Raw genomic sequence first — 19,002 nt, forward strand, 5'->3', positions numbered from 1 at the left:
GTAACTGGATCCCAGGCCGGAGGTGAGTTATAGTGGAAGGAGTTTGTGAGTGGGGCTCGCAGGGGAAGGAGGGGGTTCGGCAGCGAGGGTGGGGTGGGGTGGCTCTCAGCAGACACTGAGTGCCTTTCAACGAGGGACCCCTTTGGGGCCCATTAGCATGTGGAACTCCATACCTGCTGCTGGGTTAATATCAGCAGTGGTGGGGGGATGCCCTTAAGTGGGCATCAACTGTGAGTGAAGTAGGAAGGTGTGCCTTCCTGCCATGGACTTAACTGAGTTGCAGCTGAGAAGGTGGTGTGGTCCCTACCTGCGCAGCTACTGCCCTAACACCAAAATTTTTTTGAAAAATATACTTTATTCATAAAATATCTGAAAGAACATTACAAAACATTTCTAAATCGTCATCGCAAAAAGTGCAATCATATTCAACTTTTACACATGGTTCACAAGATGCTTCAATACAGTCAATGAATATTACAATCATTTCAATATGGTCATTACAGACAGTCAGACAGTGCAATGGTATTGGAGTTATCAACATACACCATGTTGTACTCTGAGGTGCTTCAATACAATTATAATACAATTAGTATTTAACGCATACATTTATTGTGAGCCATACAACCCGAGGGGTCTATACCTTTCCCAGCCCCTTGGTGCACTATGGCAGAAAGGTCTTAGACAGCGAACTTTCTCCATTATGCCTTTGTGGTGGATGCCCCAAGCTTTACTGCATCCCTCAGCATGTAGTGCTGGACCTTGGAATGTGCCAGTCTGCAACACTCGGTTGGGGACAACTCTTTGCACTGGAAGACCAACAAGTTTCGGGCAGACCAAAGAGCGTCTTTCACTGAGTTGATGATCCTCCCGCTGCAGTTGAGGTTTGTCTTGGTGTGTGTCCCTGGGAACAGCCCATAGAGCACAGCATCTTGTGTCACAGAACTGCTCGGGATGAACCTCGACAGAAACCACTGCATCTCTCTCCAGACCTTCTTTGCAAAGGCACAATCCACAAGGAGGTGAACAACGGTCTCTTCCCCAGCACAGCCACCTCGAGGGCAACGTGCAGAAGGGGTGAGACTCCTGGCATGTAGGAAGGATCTGATGGGGAGGGCCTTTCTCACCATCAGCCAAGCTACACCTTGGTGCTTGTTGGAAAGTTCTGGCGATGAGGCATTCTGCCAAATGACTTTGACAGTCTGCTTGGGGAACCATTCGACAGGATCCACCATCTTCTTTTCCCGCAGGGCCTCTAAGACGTTACGTGCTGACTACTGGCTGATGGACTTGTGGTCAAAGATGTTTCTCTGCATAAATTTTTCCACGAGGGACAGGTGGTCCAATTAGTTGGAGTGTTCTGCGGCAGCGTGGCCAGATCCATCTTTTGCGACACCGGGGACAGGTAGAACCTCTGCACGTAGTGACACTTGGTGTTTGCGTACCAAGGATCTACGCACAGCTTGATGCAGCCGCACACAAAGGTGGCCATCAGGATGAGGGCGATGTTGGGCACATTTTTTCCCCCCTTTATCTAGAGGCTTGTACATCACGTCCCTAGGACACAAAAATTGCCACAGGGCAGGGCGTTAAATTCTGCCCCTGTTGTTCAAGAAACTTATGGTCTCTTTCTTCTTCCTACCAAAACGTACCACATTACACTTATCTATATTGAAGTTAATTTGCCAATTACAAATCCATTCTGCAAGTTTATTAATGTCTTCCTGTATTTTGTAGCAGTCTTCCTCTGTAATAATTACATTCTCCAACTTAATGTCATCCGCAAATTCTGAAATTGTACTTCCTATTCCCAAAAGCAAAACATTCATGTAAACAGTGAACATGAATGTCCCAGCACTAATCCTGTTTATGACTTTCTGCCAGTCTGAGTAACTACCAAAAACACAACTGTCTGTTTTCTGTTTCATAGCCAGCTTGCTATCCATTCTATTCCTTGTCCTTTGACTCTATGGCCTGAATTTTTCTAATGGTGGGGTCTCCCTTCCCACCATCCGAAGAGTCAGTGGGGAACACATTGCCAACCAGAAAAGATCCGTTTATGCCAACTCTCTGCTTCCTATTAGCTAGCCAATCTTCTCTCCACGCCAATATGTTACCCCCTACAGCATGAGCTTTTATTTTCTACAATAACCTTTAACGTGGCACTTTATCAAATGTCTTCTGGAAATCAAAGTACAGTACATCCAATGGTTCCGTTTTATCCACAGCACACATGACTCCTTCAAAGAACTCCAATAAATTGGTTAAACATGATTTCCTTTTCACAAAACCATGTTGACTCTGCCTAAGTGGACAAATATTGGCATTTAAAGGCCTCAATTGGGACAAGGGCAGGCTGAGGCCTTGCCCGCCCCAGCGTAAAATCATTGCAAGGTCAGGGTGGGTGGGAATCCAAAGGGAATCCCGTTCCTTCAATTTCATGTCTCTCCACTTAAAAACCTGATAGCAGGGGCGTGTGAAGTTCAGGCCTGTATGTTTTGCCTTAGTCATGAATCTACTATGCAGTGCCTTATTGAAGGTCTTTAGGAAACTCAAATATTTAGGACATGATTTTAAATCCAGGATCGGAAAATCAACAATCATTTCCAGGTCCTAACTCCGCCCTAGTTCTAAGTCCCTGACACTACGCTATCTTCAAATGAAAATTCCACAATTGGGCCAAAGGTGAACTTAATGCCCCATCAGTGACCCCGAGCACTACCAGAAGACGGGAACTGACCACTGAGTACAATCCTCAAAATCAGACAGCAGCCATGACTTGATTTGCTGCTGCCTTCCAGAATAGAGGAGGCAGGATATAGAAAGCCAACAGCCTCACAGGGAAGAGAAGTGGCCAAATGGCCAACGTAAAGGTACTACACCTATTTTGACACAGAAACTCTTTTGGTGTAAGATGAACATTAATTGATGGCTCCCTCATTGCACCGGGTTGCTCAGATTTGCTGATCCGCAATTTGGAAATCATCTTCTTGTCCTACCCAACCTGTCAAGGAGCTTAACGAGTTGATTGGATGCAAGCAGGTTCTTGTCTTCCCCAGCCAAGCTTTGAAAATAGCAATGTTTACTGGAGGCATTGCATTGTTACACAGACATGTAATTCCTTGATAATTTAATTTTGTAGTTTCATTTTGCCTTCCTAATAGTTTGCTTTCCTAACCTTAACCTTCTGTTATCCTCTCCTTTTACTTTAGTTTCCCTCATTTCTTTATCCATCTATGGCATCATCACTGGATAGTTTGTTCTTATTTTTCAGTATAAGATAATTCTCCTGGTCTGTATTGATCATCATTTTAAATGCTTCCCATTACTGTCCTACTTCTCTTGTTCGTCAGTAAAATTTTCCAGTTTGTTTTCCCTTGTTTCGTTCTCATTCCCTTAAAATCAAGGTACCTCATGTTATTTCGATCTTTTATTACTTATCTCCTTCACAACCTTTATGTTAAACTATATTGCGTTGTGATTGCTATTGATTAGATGACCCCATACAGTGACTTTGCTAATTTATTCTGATGTATTTCCTATAATTAGATCCAGCAATGCTCTTTCCCTTGTTGGGCTTTTTACATACTGGGTAAGAAAGGAGTCCAGCAACCATTGTAAAAATTCTGTTCCCAGTGACTCTTGCTACCTCTTTATTTAGTAATAGTGAAAATATAGATGACTATTATTCTATGCCCTTTACACATTTCTGGTTATATATTTTTCTCTCCACCTCCTTTTTACTAAAAGGTGGTCAGTAGTATACCCTATTAACATGATTGAATCCATTATCTGTTATTTCATTAAAAATTGATTCCGTTTCTATCCTTCTGCTAGTTATGTCCCTTCTTTATCTCTAATTATCCTTTCTAATTATACATGCAATATTTAGTTGCCAGTGCTGTTCTTTATGTAGCCATGTTTCAGTATTTCTACAACATCTGGTTCCGTACTACAGATTATTGTCTCCAGTTAATTTTTTTCATTTTGGATACAGTGTACATTGCTGTACAGGCTGCTCATCTTCAATAGTTCTTTCTTTTACTATATTTTTAAATGTCCTTTAATACTTCTGTTTTATCTGTACTACTGACAATTTGTATTATCCTGTTTCTTAACTTGTTCTGACCTTTTCTCTCATCTTTTAAAAAAATCTTCAGACTTAAGTTATTTTCACCAGATCTCTCTGCCATTTTACTAGTTTAAATTCCTACCACAGACCTGGTTATCCTGTTTGCTAGGACCCTTGGTCCCATTCTGGTCCATGTGCAGCCCTTCCCATCAGTATAGTTCCTCCTGTCCCAGTACTAGTGCCAGTATCCCATGCCAATTTGCATGGGTAGGGGTAGGGGTTGGGGTGGGGTATGTGTGTGTGCATATTAAGGATGTCATTAGTACAGTAGTGAGAGATGATCTTAGCTTGAAACAGCAAGAAGTAGAATCAGTTCGGATAGAGATAGAAATAGGTCACTTGTGGGAGTAGTTTATAGGCCCCCTAACAGTAGTTACATGGTAGGACTGAGTATACAGGAAGAAATAAATGGAGTGTGTAAGAAAGGTCCCACAATAATCATGGGTGACTTTCATCTACATATAGAACTGACAAATCAGATTGGCAAAGATAGCCTGGAAAATAAGTTTGTAGAATGTATTTGCAACAATTTCTTAGAGCAGTACATTCTAGAGCCAACCAGGGAGCAGGTTATTCTAGACCTGGTAATGAGCAATGAGACAGCCCCTATTTCCATTATTTTTAAAATGTATTTCCATCCATTGTTTTATCTCTACCTTTTAGCCTATTTCAATCCCTTCCCCCCCACCCCATTCCACTAGGGCTATCTGTACCTTGCTTGTCCTGCTTTCTACCCTTAATGTCACCTATTAGCACATTTCTTAGTTAATATCACCACTGTCAACACCTCTTTGTCCTTTTGTCTATGACATCTTTTGGCAATCTCCACCTATGACTGGCCCTCTATCCAGCTCTACTTGTCCCACCCCCCCTTAAACCAGCTTATATTTCACCTCCCTTCTATTTTTCCTTAGTTCTGTTGAAGAGTCATACGGACTCGAAACGTTAACTGTGTTCCTTTCCGCAGAAGCTGTCAGACCTGCTGAGTTTTTCCAGATATTATTTTTGTTTTTGTTTTGGATTTCCAGCAACTGCAGTTTTTTGCTTTTAGCATTAATCAATAGCCTTGTAGTGAAGGAGTCTTGAGCAACAGCGATCATCAACATAATAGAATTTCATGTTCAGTTTGAAGGGGAGAAATGTGAGTCTAAGACCAGTGTTTTAAACCTGAATAAAAGTAATTATAACGTTAAGAGGCTAAGTAAACTGGGAAACTCAGTTGAAAGATAGGATGGTAGAAATGCAGTGGCAGGCTTTTAAGGAGATATTGAATAACTCACAAAGAAAGAAAGTATCTTTGAGAAGGATACACCATCTGTGGCTGAATAAGGAAGTTAAGGATAGCAACAAATTGAAAGAAATGCTATACAAATCTGCAAAGAATAGTGGTAGGTCAGAAGATCGTTCAGGTTTTACGAACCAGCAAAGAATGACAAAAAAAAAAGGGAAAAAGTAGAGTATGAAAGAAAGCTAGCTATTAATATAAAGACATATAATAAGAATGTCTGCAAGTATTTAAATAGTAAAAGAGTAACTAGAGCTAGTGTTGATTGTCTAGAGAGTAAGTCTGGGGAATTGATAATGGGAAACAAGGAAATGGCAGAGACATTGAACAGGTATTTTTTGTCTGTCTTCACTCTAGAAGACTTAGAAAACTTCCCAAAGATACTTGAAAATCAATAGCTGAACAAGAGGGAGGAACTTAAAACAATCACCATCACTGGGAAAACTACTATACCTAAAGGCTGGCAAGTCCCCAGGACCAGATGGCCTGCATCCCAGGGGCTTAAAAGAAGTGGCTACAGAGATAGTAGATGTATTGGTTTTAATCTTTCAAAATTCCTTAGTTTCTGGAAGGGTCTTAGTAGATTGGAAACTAGCTAATTTAACTCCTTCATCCTTTGACTTACATTTATTTACTGTACTAATATTAAATCCTTACAAAGTCAAGCTTAAAACTAACCACTAAAGATGTTAAACACACAAAGGGATATAGAATCAAGGAATGGTTACAGCACCAAAGGAGGCCATTTGGCCCATCATGTCTATGCAGGCTTTCTGAAAGACCAAATCAGCTAGTCCCACTCTTTATCCCTTTCACCACAGGAACATAGGAGTAGAAGTAGGCCATTTGGCCCCTCGAGCCTGCTCTGCCATTCAATTATATCATGGCTAATCTTCTACCTCAACACCATCTTCCCGCACTAACCCTGTATCCCTTGATGTCATTGGAATCTAGAAATCTATCGAAACCTGCTTTGAACATACTCATGACTGAGCCTCCACAGCCCTCTGGGGTAGAGAATTACAAATGTTCATCACTCTCCAACTGAAGAAATTCCTCCTTACATCGGTCCTAAAAGGTCTACCTCTTATTCTGAGACTGCATCCCTGGTTCTAGACCACCCAACCAGGGGAAACATCCTTCCTGCATCTACCCTGTGGATCCTTGTAAGAATTTTGTGCACTTCAATGAGATCAGATCTCACTCTTCTAAACTCTAGAGATCTCCTCAATCTCTTCTCAGAGCAACTCTACCATCCCAGGGATTAAGTCTGTGAACCTTTGTTGCACTCCCTTTATGGCAAGTAAATCCTTCCTTAGGTAAGGAGACCAAAACTGCACACAATACTCCAGGGGCAGAATTTTACCGTCGACGAGCAGAGGGCAAGGCCTGCTCGCCAACGCGTAAAATGATGCAGGATGATGTCGGGCAGAACCCCTGACGTCACCCCGCCCCATTTAAATTTTCAGGAAGGCGGGGGCGCAGCAAAATCAGCTGCGGGCCTGCTGGCCTGTCAATGGCCACTTGAGGCCATTGACAGGATCAATTAACCAATTAAAGGACCTGCCTGTCCAGCCTTAAGGTTGGCGGGCAGGCCAGGAGCCCTGGCGGGCAATAGAAAAAACATAAAACCTCATCCACCGGCGGGATGAGGTTTCATGTCGGGTTTTAAAAATTGTAATAAACGTTGTTCTGTAAATTATGAACATGTCCCAATTCATGTGACATTGTCACATGAGGGGACCTGTAAGGGAATTTTCTTTTCTCTATTTTTAATATTTTTAAAAAGTCCAGGTAATCTCCCTGAGGCTGCACTTAGCCCCAGGGAGATGAGTGTGCTCTTTCATGCGCATGTGCGAAAGAGCGCACTCTCGATTTTAGGGAATCCCCACACCCGCACAGGGAGCACATAGCACTTCCCAGCGGACATCATGCTGGGCGGGCCTTAATTGGCTCATCCACATAAAATGGCAGTGCAGCCCCGATTGCTGGCGGCGATCAGCTCCATTCCTGCCCGCGATTGGGTCAGGCCCGCCCAACAAATGGGAAATTCTGCCTCAGGTGTGGCCTCACTAAGGCTCTATACAACTGCAGAAAGACTTCCTTACTCCTGTACTCAAATCCCCTCGCAATAAAGGCTAACATACCATTTGCCTTCCTAATTGTTTGTTGCACCTGCATGTTTGCTTTCAGTGACAATGAAGAAGAACTCCCAGGTCCCTTTGGGCATCAACACTTCCCAATTCCTCCCCATTTAAGAAATACTCAGCATTTCTGCATTTCCTACAATGTGGATAACTTCACGTTTTTCCACATTATATTCCATCTACCATATTCTTGCCCACTCACTGAGCCTGTTTAAATCCCCTTGAAGCCTCTTTGCATCCTCCGCACATTCTCACCAAGTTTTGTGTTATCAGCAAATTTGGAAATATTAGATTTGCATATTAGATTAGATTCACATACTAAATATTAGATATTAGATTCTCGTCCAAATCATTGATATAGATTGTGAATAGCTGGGGCCCGAGTGCTCATTCTTGCAGTACCCCACTAGTCACAGCCTGCCACTCTGAGAATGACAGCCTTGTAAGTTTTTTCTCTCTTCAGATAGTTATCCAATTCTCTTTTGAAAGCCACAATTGAATCTGCCTCCACCACACTCTCAGGCAGTGCATTTCCATCCTAACCACTCGCTGTGTTAAAAAGTTTTTCCTCATGTTTGTTCTTTTGCCATTCACCTTATATATGTGACCTCTGGTTCTTGACCATTCCACCAATGGGCACAATTTCCCTCTAAATATTCTATCTCAGTTTCTCATGAATTTGAACACCTCTATCAAATCTCCCCTCAATCTTCTCTTCTCTAAGGAGAAGAGTCCTAGCTTCTCAAATGTATCCACGTAACTGAAGTCTCTCATCCCTGAAACCATTCTCAAATTTTTCTGCACTCTCTCTAATGTCTTCATATCCTTCCTGAAGTGTGATGCCCAAAACTCAACACAATACTCCAGCTGAAGTGGAATTAGTGTTTCATAAAAGCTCATCATAAATTCCTTGCTTTTGTACTCTATGCCCCTATTTATAAAACCCAGGATCCTGCATCCTATTTTGATCACTTGCTCAACCTGCCCTGCCACCTTCCATCAACATGTGCACATGCATCCCGGGTCTCTCTGTTCCTGCACACCCTTTAGAATCACGCCCTTTATTTTGTATGAAGCCCTTGTTCTTCCTACTAAAATGTATCACTTCACGCTTCTCTGAATTGAATTTCATGAGCCATGTGGCCATCCATTCCACCAGCCTTACCATGTCCTCTCGGAGTGCATCATGATCCTCCCCACAGTTTGCAATACTTCCAAGTTTTGTGTCATTTGAACATTTTGAAATTGTGCCCCATAGAGTCAAGTTTAGGGCATTAATATATGTCAAGAAAAGCATTGGTCCTAGTACTGATCCCTGGAGAATCCTACTATATACCTTCATCTAATCCAAAAAAAACAACAGTACACCCCTGCTCTCTGTCTCCTGTCACTCATGCGACTTTGTATCCATGCTGCCATTGTCCCTTTTATTCCATTAGCTTCAACTTTGCTGACAAGTCTATTATGTGGCACTTTATTAAATGCCTTTTGGAAGTACATGTACACCATATCAACTGCATTATCTTAATTAAACATCTCTATCAATTCGTCAAAAAAACTCAGTCAAATTAATTAAACACGGTAGGCCATTAACAAATTTATGCTGGATTTCCTTAGCTAATCTGCACATGTCCAAATGACTATTAATTTTGTCCTGGATTATCATTTCTAAAAGGTTTCCCACTCTAATAATCATAAAATGCAGCGCCTATATTTATACAATAATATGTTTTTGCTGTTAGGACTGACCACCAACATTTCAAAACAAAATAGGAACAGGGGTAGGCCATTCGGCCCCTTGAGCCTGCTCTGCCATTAAACTAGATTATGGCTGATCTTTTACCTCAATGCCATTTTCCCACACTATCTCCGGATTCCTTGATGTCTTTTATATCTAGTAACCTATCAATCTGCTTTGAACATACTCAATGACTGAGCCTCCACAGCACTCTGGGGCAAAGAATTCCAAAAATTCACCACCCTCTGACTGAAGAAATTCCTCCTCATCTTCGTCCTAAATGGCCTACCTCTTATTCTGAGACTGTGTCCCCAAATTCTAGAAGCCTCAGCCAGGGGAAACATTCTTCCTGCACCTATCCTGTGGAGCCCTGTAAAAATTTTGTATGTTTCAATTAGATAACCTCTCATTCTTCTGAACTCTAGGGAATACAGACCCAGTCTCCTCAATCTTTCATACGAAACATATAAACATACAGGGCATTGGTGAGACTGCATCTTGAATAGTGTGTGCAGTTTTGGGCCGGGATTTTCGGCCTCGTCATGGGTGGGACCCGCCATGGGCGAGGCGGTGCCCCAGCCAGAGGTCCACTGACTTGCGGCAGGACCGGACGATCCCAGCGGCGGGTGGGTGCAGAAAATCCCGCCCTTGGTCTCTTTATTTAAGGAAGGATGTAAATGCATTGATGGTGGTTCAGAGGAGGTTTACTAGGTTGATACCTGGAATGAGTGGATTGCCTTATGAGAAAAGGTTGGACAGAGTAGGCTTAGTTCTTCTGGAGTTTAGAAGACCGAGGAGTGATTTGATTGAAGTATATAAAATCCTGAATGATCTCAGCAAAGTGGACATGGAAAGGATGGTTCCTCTTGTGGGTGAGTCCGGATGGTTCCTCTTGTGGGTGAGTCCTGAACTAGGGGGCACTGTTTTAAAATTAGGAGTCGCCCTTTTAGGACAGAGATAAGGAGAATTTTTTTCTCTGTGGGCTGTAAGACTTTGGAACACTCTGCCTCAATGTAAGTAGGGTCACTGAATATTTTTAAGGCAGAGGTAGATAGATTGTTGTTAGACAAGGGAATCAAAGGTTATTGGGGGAAGATGGAATATGGAATTTGAAACACAAACAGATCAGCCATGATTTTACTGAATGGCAGAGCAGGCTTGTCCACTCACTGAGCCTGTCTAAATCCCCTTGAGGCCTCTTTCCCTCCTCCTCAGAACTCAGATTCGCACGTAGTTTTGGGTTATCAGCAAATCTGGAAGTGTGTTCTAGCGGGATTCTGAATAACCTATCTGATTTTCACATGGAATGCAAGTGCCTTACACCATTGCGTGGCTTTAAGACCAAACTGGACATATACACCAGTAAACCTGACAAAGGGACAGGAACAGTCATCCTTAACCAGCACGACTATATCAACAAAATGCACGCCATTCTTAATGACGGGTCCAAATTCGTGTTGATTAGACCTGCCGCTCAACATGACTGGACAGCCTTGCTCGAAAGTAAGCTAAAAAAAAATGCTTGCTGGTACCCCACTAGTCAACCTGAGAATGACCTGTTAATTCCCACTCTCTATTTTCTGTCCGTTAACCAATTCTCAATCCATTACCCCCAATCCCATGCGCTCTAATTTAGTTTACTAACCTCTTGTGTGGCACCTTATGAAAGCCTTCTGAAAATCCAAATACACCACATCCACTGGTTGCCCCCTTAGCTATTCTGCTAGTTACATCTTTCAAAAAAACTCCCAACAAGTTACTCAAACATGGGGCAGAATTTTGCCCTAGGTTGGCAGGTGGGCCCCACTGGCTTGGTGGCAGGCGGGCAGCCGAACTCTGCTGCTGAAGCGGGCTCCACTGCCATTTTAAGTGGGCGGGCCTAGCAGTCTGTTCGACGGGAAACGCTATGCGTTTCCTGTGTTTGGCGGGGGGCAGAGATTCCCCAACTGTCAAAGTGCGCTCTTTCACAAGTGCACGCGAAAGAGTGCACTGCTCCCTGAGACTAAGTGCAGCCTCAGGGAGATCACTGACAGTGCTTCAAAGTGTCAAAATAGAAAAATAAAAAAAATATTAACATGTCCCCCTCATGTGACAACATCACACGAGATGGGACATGTTAATAAATCTCACAAAGTTTATTTAAGATCTTTAAAACGGACATGAAACCTCGTCCTGCCAGTGGATGAGGTTTCATGTTTTATCAGAAGCCTACTGGGGCCAGCCTTAAGGTTGGACGGGCAGGGCCTATAATTACCTTAATTATCCTGTGAATGGCCTCAATTGGCCATTGACAGGTCAGCGGGCAGACAGCTGATTTTGCTGTCCGCCCACTTTCCTGAATATTTAAATGGGGCGGGATGACGTCAGGGGTTCCTCCCGACGTCATTTTCTCATCAGCAAGCGGGCCCCACCCCCAAATCACCGACAGAAAAATTCAGGCCATGATTTCCCTTTCATAAATCCATCACAATTCTACCCAATCCTACCATTAGTTTCTAAGTGTCCAGTTATCATATCCTTTATGACCATTATGATGAAAAGTAATTGACCTGAAATGTTAACTTGTTTTCTCTCTTCACAGTTGCAAGACCTGCTGAGCATTTCCAGCATTTTCTCTTATTTCAGATTTCCAGCATCCTCAGTATTTTGCCTTTGTATTTTATGAATAAACTTGTATGGTAATCTAATCTGATGGGAAAGAAGCTGGTTTGTCTGTTTTAATAAGCATCAGAAGCAATGTAGTGAAAACCTTTCACAAAAATCCAGAAATCTAAGTGGGTTTACCGTTTTTTCAAGGTATACTATCCCAGGTTCATTTTCAGGAAATGCAAGTTCTTGTCAAAAGGAGTTAACTTATGTGTTAGTTGTGGGAAAAGCACCTTGTCCGAGCTCGGATTGTAATAATGTGTTTCAAATTAACTTTGAGAACATAAGAGTTCATTTTCAGTATATATTGCCTTGAAGCATTAAAACTCAATTTATGAAATTTGCTCCTCTGAACCAAATGTGGTTTCAGTAAATAATTAATGGAAGAATAGTTTACTGAATTACTCTCTTCAAAATCTACACAAGTATTTTCTGATAGAAATATTACACTGCATTCTTTGTACTTCTAAATTCTGTTCAAAGTGTGCCTCTCACCTCAAATTTCATCTTGTGCCCTGCATTATATCTGGACAACACGAGTTGGTGTCCACGTTGCCACTTGAAGAATAGTCTTCGGGTGTTCTTGTCAGACAAACAAGCTTTATGATCCCGCATGAGGTCTCTACTAAGGAACTTACAACGATTGCCTGAATGTATAGTTGCATATAACAGAAAAGGATCATCTTCAGAACTAGATCAAGAGAAAGCAGAAGAAATCACAATTACATTATTTAGCATATGCAAATATACAAACAAATAATTTTGCAGGTGCACTTCCTGTAAACTAAACTGCAAGTAAGACAGAGGTTTAGTTAGTTCTTCAATTTTGGCGGCCTAAGTCATGTGATCTTGTGCATATTTTCTGCTCACCCTGAAATAGCCTAAAAGCCACTAAATCTAAGACACTAATTTCAATTCTTACAGGCACTGTTTGCAACAATCCAGTTTTATGGAATTATACAGAAAAATAAAGAGGCTGTATGGTTTAGGATTTTGTGACAATTTTGTTCACTCAAAAAGGACTTCAAAGTAAGTGGTTTTAATATGTGTTTCGACAAAGCTTGCCTGAAAAGAAATGGTTTATCTGCACAGTCGGAACACTAGGTTGGCCATTAAAAAACAAATGAGAGGGTATTTACATACAAGTTGGGCAGTACAATCCTAGAACTCATAGGATTGGGCAGCATTCCAAACAGCAATTTCTGGTTGTCAGGGGACATCTAGCATCTTGGTATTTGATTTTTTGCAGTTCTTTGAAGGGAGACTTTTAAAACAATTGATACAAATACCCAAGGTCTGCCAGATAATGTAGAAATATAAAACAAAAACAAAAATAGCTGGAAAAACTCAGCAGGTCTGACAGCATCTGCGGAGAGGAACACAGTTAACATTTTGAGTCCGTATGACTCTTCAACAGAACTAAGGAAAAATAGAAGAGAGGTGAAATTTAAGCTGCTTGAGGGGGGTGGGACAGGTAGAGTTGAATAGAGGGCCAGGGATAGGTGGAGGCAAAGAAGAGTTTGTCAAAGGTGTCATAGACAAAAGGACAAAGGGGTGTTGAAGGTGGTGATATTAACTAAGGAATGTGCTAATGGTGACATTAAGGGTAGAAAGCAGGACGAACAAGTGACAGATAGCCCCAGTGGGGGTGGGGTGGGAGGAAGGGATCGAAATAGGCTAAAAGGTGGAGATAAAACAATGGATGGAAATGAAATTAAAAATAATAGAAATAGATGGGAAAATACAAATATATTAAAAAATAAATTAAAAAATTATAAAATATTAATTAATAGAAAAAGGGGGATCGGAAAGGGGGTGAAGATGGAGGAGGGAGTTCATGATCTGAAGTTGTTGAACTCAATGTTAAGTCCGGAAAGCTGTAAAGTACCCAATCGGAAGATGAGGTACTGTTCCTCCAGTTTCCGTGGAACTTCACTGGAACACTGCACCAGGCCAAGGATGGACATGGGGGCATGAGAGCAGGGTGGTGTGTTGAAATGGCAAATGACAGGGAGGTTTGGGTCGTGCTTGCGGAAAGACTGAAGGTGTTCCGCAAAGCGGTCACCCAGTCTGCACTTGGTCTCTCCAATGTAGAGGAGACCGCATTGGGAGCAGCAAATGCAGTAGACTAAATTGAGGGAAGTACAAGTGAAGTGCTGCTTTGGGCCCTTGGACGGTGAGGAGGGGGGAAGTAAAGTGGCAGGAGTTGCACTTTCTGCAGTTGCATGGGAAGGTGCCGTAGGAGGGGGTTGAGGCGTATGGGGTTGAGGCGTATGGGGTGATGGAGGAGTGGACCAGGGTGTCCCAGAGGGAACGGTCCCTATGAAATGCCAACAGGGGAGGTGAAGGGAAGATGTGCTTGGTGGTGGCATCGTGCTGGAGTTGGCGGAAATGGCGGAGGATGATCCTTTGAATGCGAAGACTGATGGGGTGATAAGTGAGGACAAGGGGGACCCTATCATGGTTCTGGAGGGAGAGGAAGGTATGAGGGTGGAGGTGCGGGAGATGGGCCAGACACGGTTGAGGGCCCTGTCAGCCACCATAGATGGAAAACCTCGGTTAAGGAAGAAGGAAGACATGTCAGAGGAACTGTTTTGGAAAGTGGCATCATCAGAACAGATGTGACGGAGGCGAAAGAACTGAGAGAATGGGATGGAGTCCTTACAGGAAGCAGGGTGTGAGGACCTGTAGTCGAGGTAATGTAGAAACATAGTAATGGCAGCAGAATGGCGTGAAGGAAATAAAGTAGCAGAAAGACTGTGAGGGAGAAATAACCTTCAAGAAAGATTTTAAGTTTCTCCATTAAAACAGTTTCCCCTCCTACACCTTGTGTGGACTAGTGTGAGTGTGTTCCTTATCTTTATAATGCTATACACAAAGTTGAACTGTTTGTACTATCCATGGTCTATAAGCTTCATGGAATAAAACAGCTTATGAACTGAAGCAAACACATCATTTAGTGTTAAATTGGTCAGCTTTGGAGGGATTAAAGGTGTACAAGTGCTTAAGAAATGGAGTTCCAGTCCAGATCAAATGGCAGTTTCATTGTAACATTCATGGGTCTATTGCATTTAGCAGATATAGGGCAGTAGGAGTAAGATGTAAAAAAAAAAGAGGTAACCATAGGGCTTAAGGGAGTGAATTACATCACTAACCTCGATCAGATACCTTCTGCAGACCCAAATTTATAACAACATAGGCTTTTTTATTTTTATTGAAACTGCTGAGTGGAGATGTATAGAAAAAGATTTGCATTTTTATTTCCCTTTCTTGCATTATCTGTCACCTGCCCCTCCCCCAGATAATAATCATTAATGGACCGAGATACATTTATCAATAATGCTCGAAGTCTTAAGTCATTCACCATTAAACAAGTGATCTACTAATTGTAAAATTTGCCTAAGATTTTAATTTAGAAACCAATCTAGGGACTTCCCAGAACTTTGGCACAAAGAAGTCAAGCTGGGGGCTTACTTTAAAAAATGTGAAGACATTATCATTCTTCATTGAGTTGTGGAATTTTACAACATAGGAAGGGGTCATTTTGTTCATCATCCTGTGCTAGCTGTCTGAAAGTGCTATCCACTTAGTCCTACTCACCTGCCTTATCATTGGACCCTGTTAAAGTTTCTTTGGGAGTGGGATCAATATTTAAAACTTAGAATTTACAGAATTATTTTACATAATTTGCTCAATATTAAAATGAGCAGATCATAAGATAATTTCTCCAAAATAATCTGTAGATGAATTAAAGCAAGACCAATGGTAGAAAAAGTCTAATTGATCTAAGTTCAACAGTGTTTGGCAGGTAGCATTAACGTTAAGAAAAAACAAGTGTGTGGAATACTGGGACAGTAACTTATAGGGAAATGAGAATTTGTTGGGGCTGTAAACTGACTCTGAATGTAGAAAACACAGACGGGCTAATGCGACACAGAGCAGGATTTTTTGGATGGTGGGGTTTCCTGCCCTGCCCACTGAAGAGTCAGCAGGGAATGCATCTCCGCTGGTACTGGCTGCCCTGCGGCCATTTAATGTTTGGCACGGAGTTAATTAGCTAAGGGTGAGACTTGTGACCCCATCTAGGAGGGAGTCCTGTCTTAGAGAGCTTCTGGCCAATTGGATTGCCAGCTCTGTAGTCCCAGCAGTGTTAGGTTCGAGCAGTAGCCATTACTGGAACCAAAGAAGAGGAGCTAATGGAGGCTGGCGTGAAAGTAAGTCTGGAGGTATCGGACGCACCTGGCTGGCAGGCCCCAGCAAAGGGAGTGAAGGGGTTGGGGAGCCATGCTTGTGAGGCCACTGGGGCAGGTGATCTTTTGTGGGGGCAGGGGAGTGGGTTGGGCGGGGAGGGAAGGTACCTCCAATGAGCACAGGGAACCAAAAGAGGTACACCTCCTTTCCCAATGCCAGCCTGGGCTGGGCTACCTGTTTGACGTGGGCCACCCCCACAGCGGGTGAAATAGCAGCAGGGGCGTGATAAGACACTTAAGTGGCCATTAATTGGCCACATAAGGGCCTCAATCAGCCCAAGGGCAGGTGGTCTGTTCCAAGAACCTCACTGCCTCTTGTAAAATGGAAGACAGGTTGGGGGCAGGCAGGCCATGTGATACATTCTAAAAGAGCAACCCCCCCCCCCCCGCCCCAAACCCCCGACCCTGTTTTCAAATCCGAGGAATAGAAGACAGCTGCTGATAATAATAAAACAATATGAATTCCAATAATGGGGAATGGTACTTAGGGTGAACCATTTAAGATTCCATGAAATATTTTTGTGCCAATGGCAGAAATATTAGAAATAAACAGTGGAATTAGAGGCACAAAGTGCCATGAAAAAATAAATATTAGAGATATCTCTGAAGCTTGGTTGGGTGATGGTAGATCTTAAGTGCAGTAGAAAGAGTACAGGGGATTTGAAGGAATAGGTATGTCACAAAAGCCTGGGAAAGAGGCAGGGTAAAAATTATGGGTGAAGACTTGGAGAAAGTGAGTAGTTTCAAATACCTGGGGACAGCGTTGGCAGAAGGAGGAAGTATGGAAATAAAAATTAAGCAACGGATTAGCTCTGGTTGGGGTAACTGGAAGAAGTGCAGTGGAATGTTGTGTGATAGAAAAGTACTGCTGAAACTGAAAGAAGAACCTATAAGACATTACGAGACCGGCCTTGTTACATAGTGTAGAAACTTGGGCAACATCAAGAAGAGAGGAACAATGACTGGATACTAATGAGATTCGGATGCTGAGATGGATGTGTGGAGTGACAAGAAAGGACAAAATCAGGAACTTCTACATCAGGTCAGTGAAGATTGTGGAAGCATTAAAGAAAGTAGCTGAGAAGAGAGTGAAATGGTATGGTCATATGCTGCGGACAGGGAGAGAGGACATATGGTGAGGTGAGTGATGAAGATGGCACTGCCAGGGAGAAGAGGAAGGCCTAAGACCGGATAGAAGGATAAAGTGGCCAGAGACTGATATGCAGCAGGATTGAAAGAAAAGTGGGTGACCGACAGGATAAGATGGAGAAGGGTGATTAACCAGCATTGTGGTGACCCAAAGTAAAATGGGAGAAGCTGAAAGGAGGAAGAGAAGGTTGGGTCACAAAAGAGATGTAGCTTTATCTATGAAAGAGAACACAACTGCAATATAGATAGAAATATTGCTTAATGGGAGAGAGTTGAACAGGTACAGCTGGATCCAAAATCAATTTATGTGACCAGTTATACGTCTCTAGTGTAGCAGTTTAAGAAAGACAGGCAACTCTAGTCAGAATACAAGAAAATCAGAACATGATTCTTTTGTCATGGGAGATTGTAACTTTCTATACATTATTGGGTGTGATGATGGGATGTCAAGTTAAGATGGTGGGAAGACAGAATTATCTATTAACACTGTTAACAACTGCTTCCTTATTGAGCATGTTAAGGAAAGTATGAAGGAATCATTTTTTAAAAATTCATTCACGTATTCTGATAAGGCCAGCATTTATTGACCATCCCAATTGCTCTTCAGAAAGTGCTGGTGAGCTGCCTCCTTCAGTATAACCCAATGGCTTGCTAGGTAATTTCAGATGACAGTTCAGAGTCAATTATATTACTGTGGGTCTGGAATCACATGTAGACCAGACCAGATAAAAATGGCTGATTTCTTTTCCTAAAAGACATTAGTGAACTAGATGGGTTTTTATGACAATGATAGTTTCATGTTCACTATTACTGACACTAACTTTTTATTCCAGATTTTATTTAATTAATTGAATTTAAATGCCCTAGCTGCCGTGGTGGTATTTGAACTCATGTCCCTGGATCATTAGTCCAGGTCCCTAGATTACTAGTCTAACAGCAAACCCAATATACCACATTGCCAACTTAATATTTAATGGCCTGAATGTCACTCCAATATTAATAGTGAGGCTAACAGTGCTCGCCCTTATCACATCAGACAGCAACTTCTGGTGTCTGCACATATGCAGTTAAATGCGGAAACACAGAATTTGTTGTCAGAGATCTGCTGTTCCATAGCGTGCACTATTTCAGTTTTTGGTGATAGACCGGGCACTGAAATCACTGTAATGCATGAATCTGAGATACTTTCCCACTAGTTCTGCACTAAAGGCAATGAAAAAATGTTAGGGCTGGTTCATTTAGGAGTGAGCAAGTTTTTAAATAGCAAAACTGATAATTACAGAAATGAATGTAAGTGCTGAATAATCTCACTGGCCCTGAAAAGATACTTTTAGAAGTGTGGGGTTTCATTCCTTCAGAAGAAAATTCATGTTGCAAATATTTAAAAAAAATAAAATTAGGATAATTTACTGTTTGTCTCTTATTTCTCTGTTTATACCATCTGTATTTCCCAATTTTTTGCTTCCTGCACTTGATTTTAATGTAATTTATATTTCTATTTTTTTTACTTCCTGATTTAGACAATTCAGTAAGGATACTTCAATCTGAATAGTTGAAGAGCATTGCTGGTTACTGCCTCATTTACAGATCCTCTGTACAGGGTTCAGTATTGAAACAGGTGATAAATAGTTGAAAGTCTTTGGACAACTGTATGCCAG

General features: G+C 42.1%; 1 protein-coding gene across 4 annotated transcripts in view; it reads right to left on the minus strand.

Moving 5' to 3' along the window:
- Window positions 1-19,002, minus strand: part of LOC121292685 (protein only RNase P catalytic subunit) — a 101,002-nt gene that overhangs the window by 2,293 nt on the left and 79,707 nt on the right. For all 4 annotated transcript variants that reach the window (XM_041214969.1, XM_041214968.1, XM_041214967.1 and 1 more), the window contains one exon: window positions 12,441-12,636. In XM_041214969.1, the coding sequence (XP_041070903.1) occupies window positions 12,441-12,636 (196 nt within the window). The remainder of the gene's footprint in view (window positions 1-12,440; window positions 12,637-19,002) is intronic.

The sequence above is a fragment of the Carcharodon carcharias genome, chromosome 20, assembly GCF_017639515.1.
Source record: "Carcharodon carcharias isolate sCarCar2 chromosome 20, sCarCar2.pri, whole genome shotgun sequence".
Lineage (NCBI taxonomy): Eukaryota > Metazoa > Chordata > Chondrichthyes > Lamniformes > Lamnidae > Carcharodon > Carcharodon carcharias.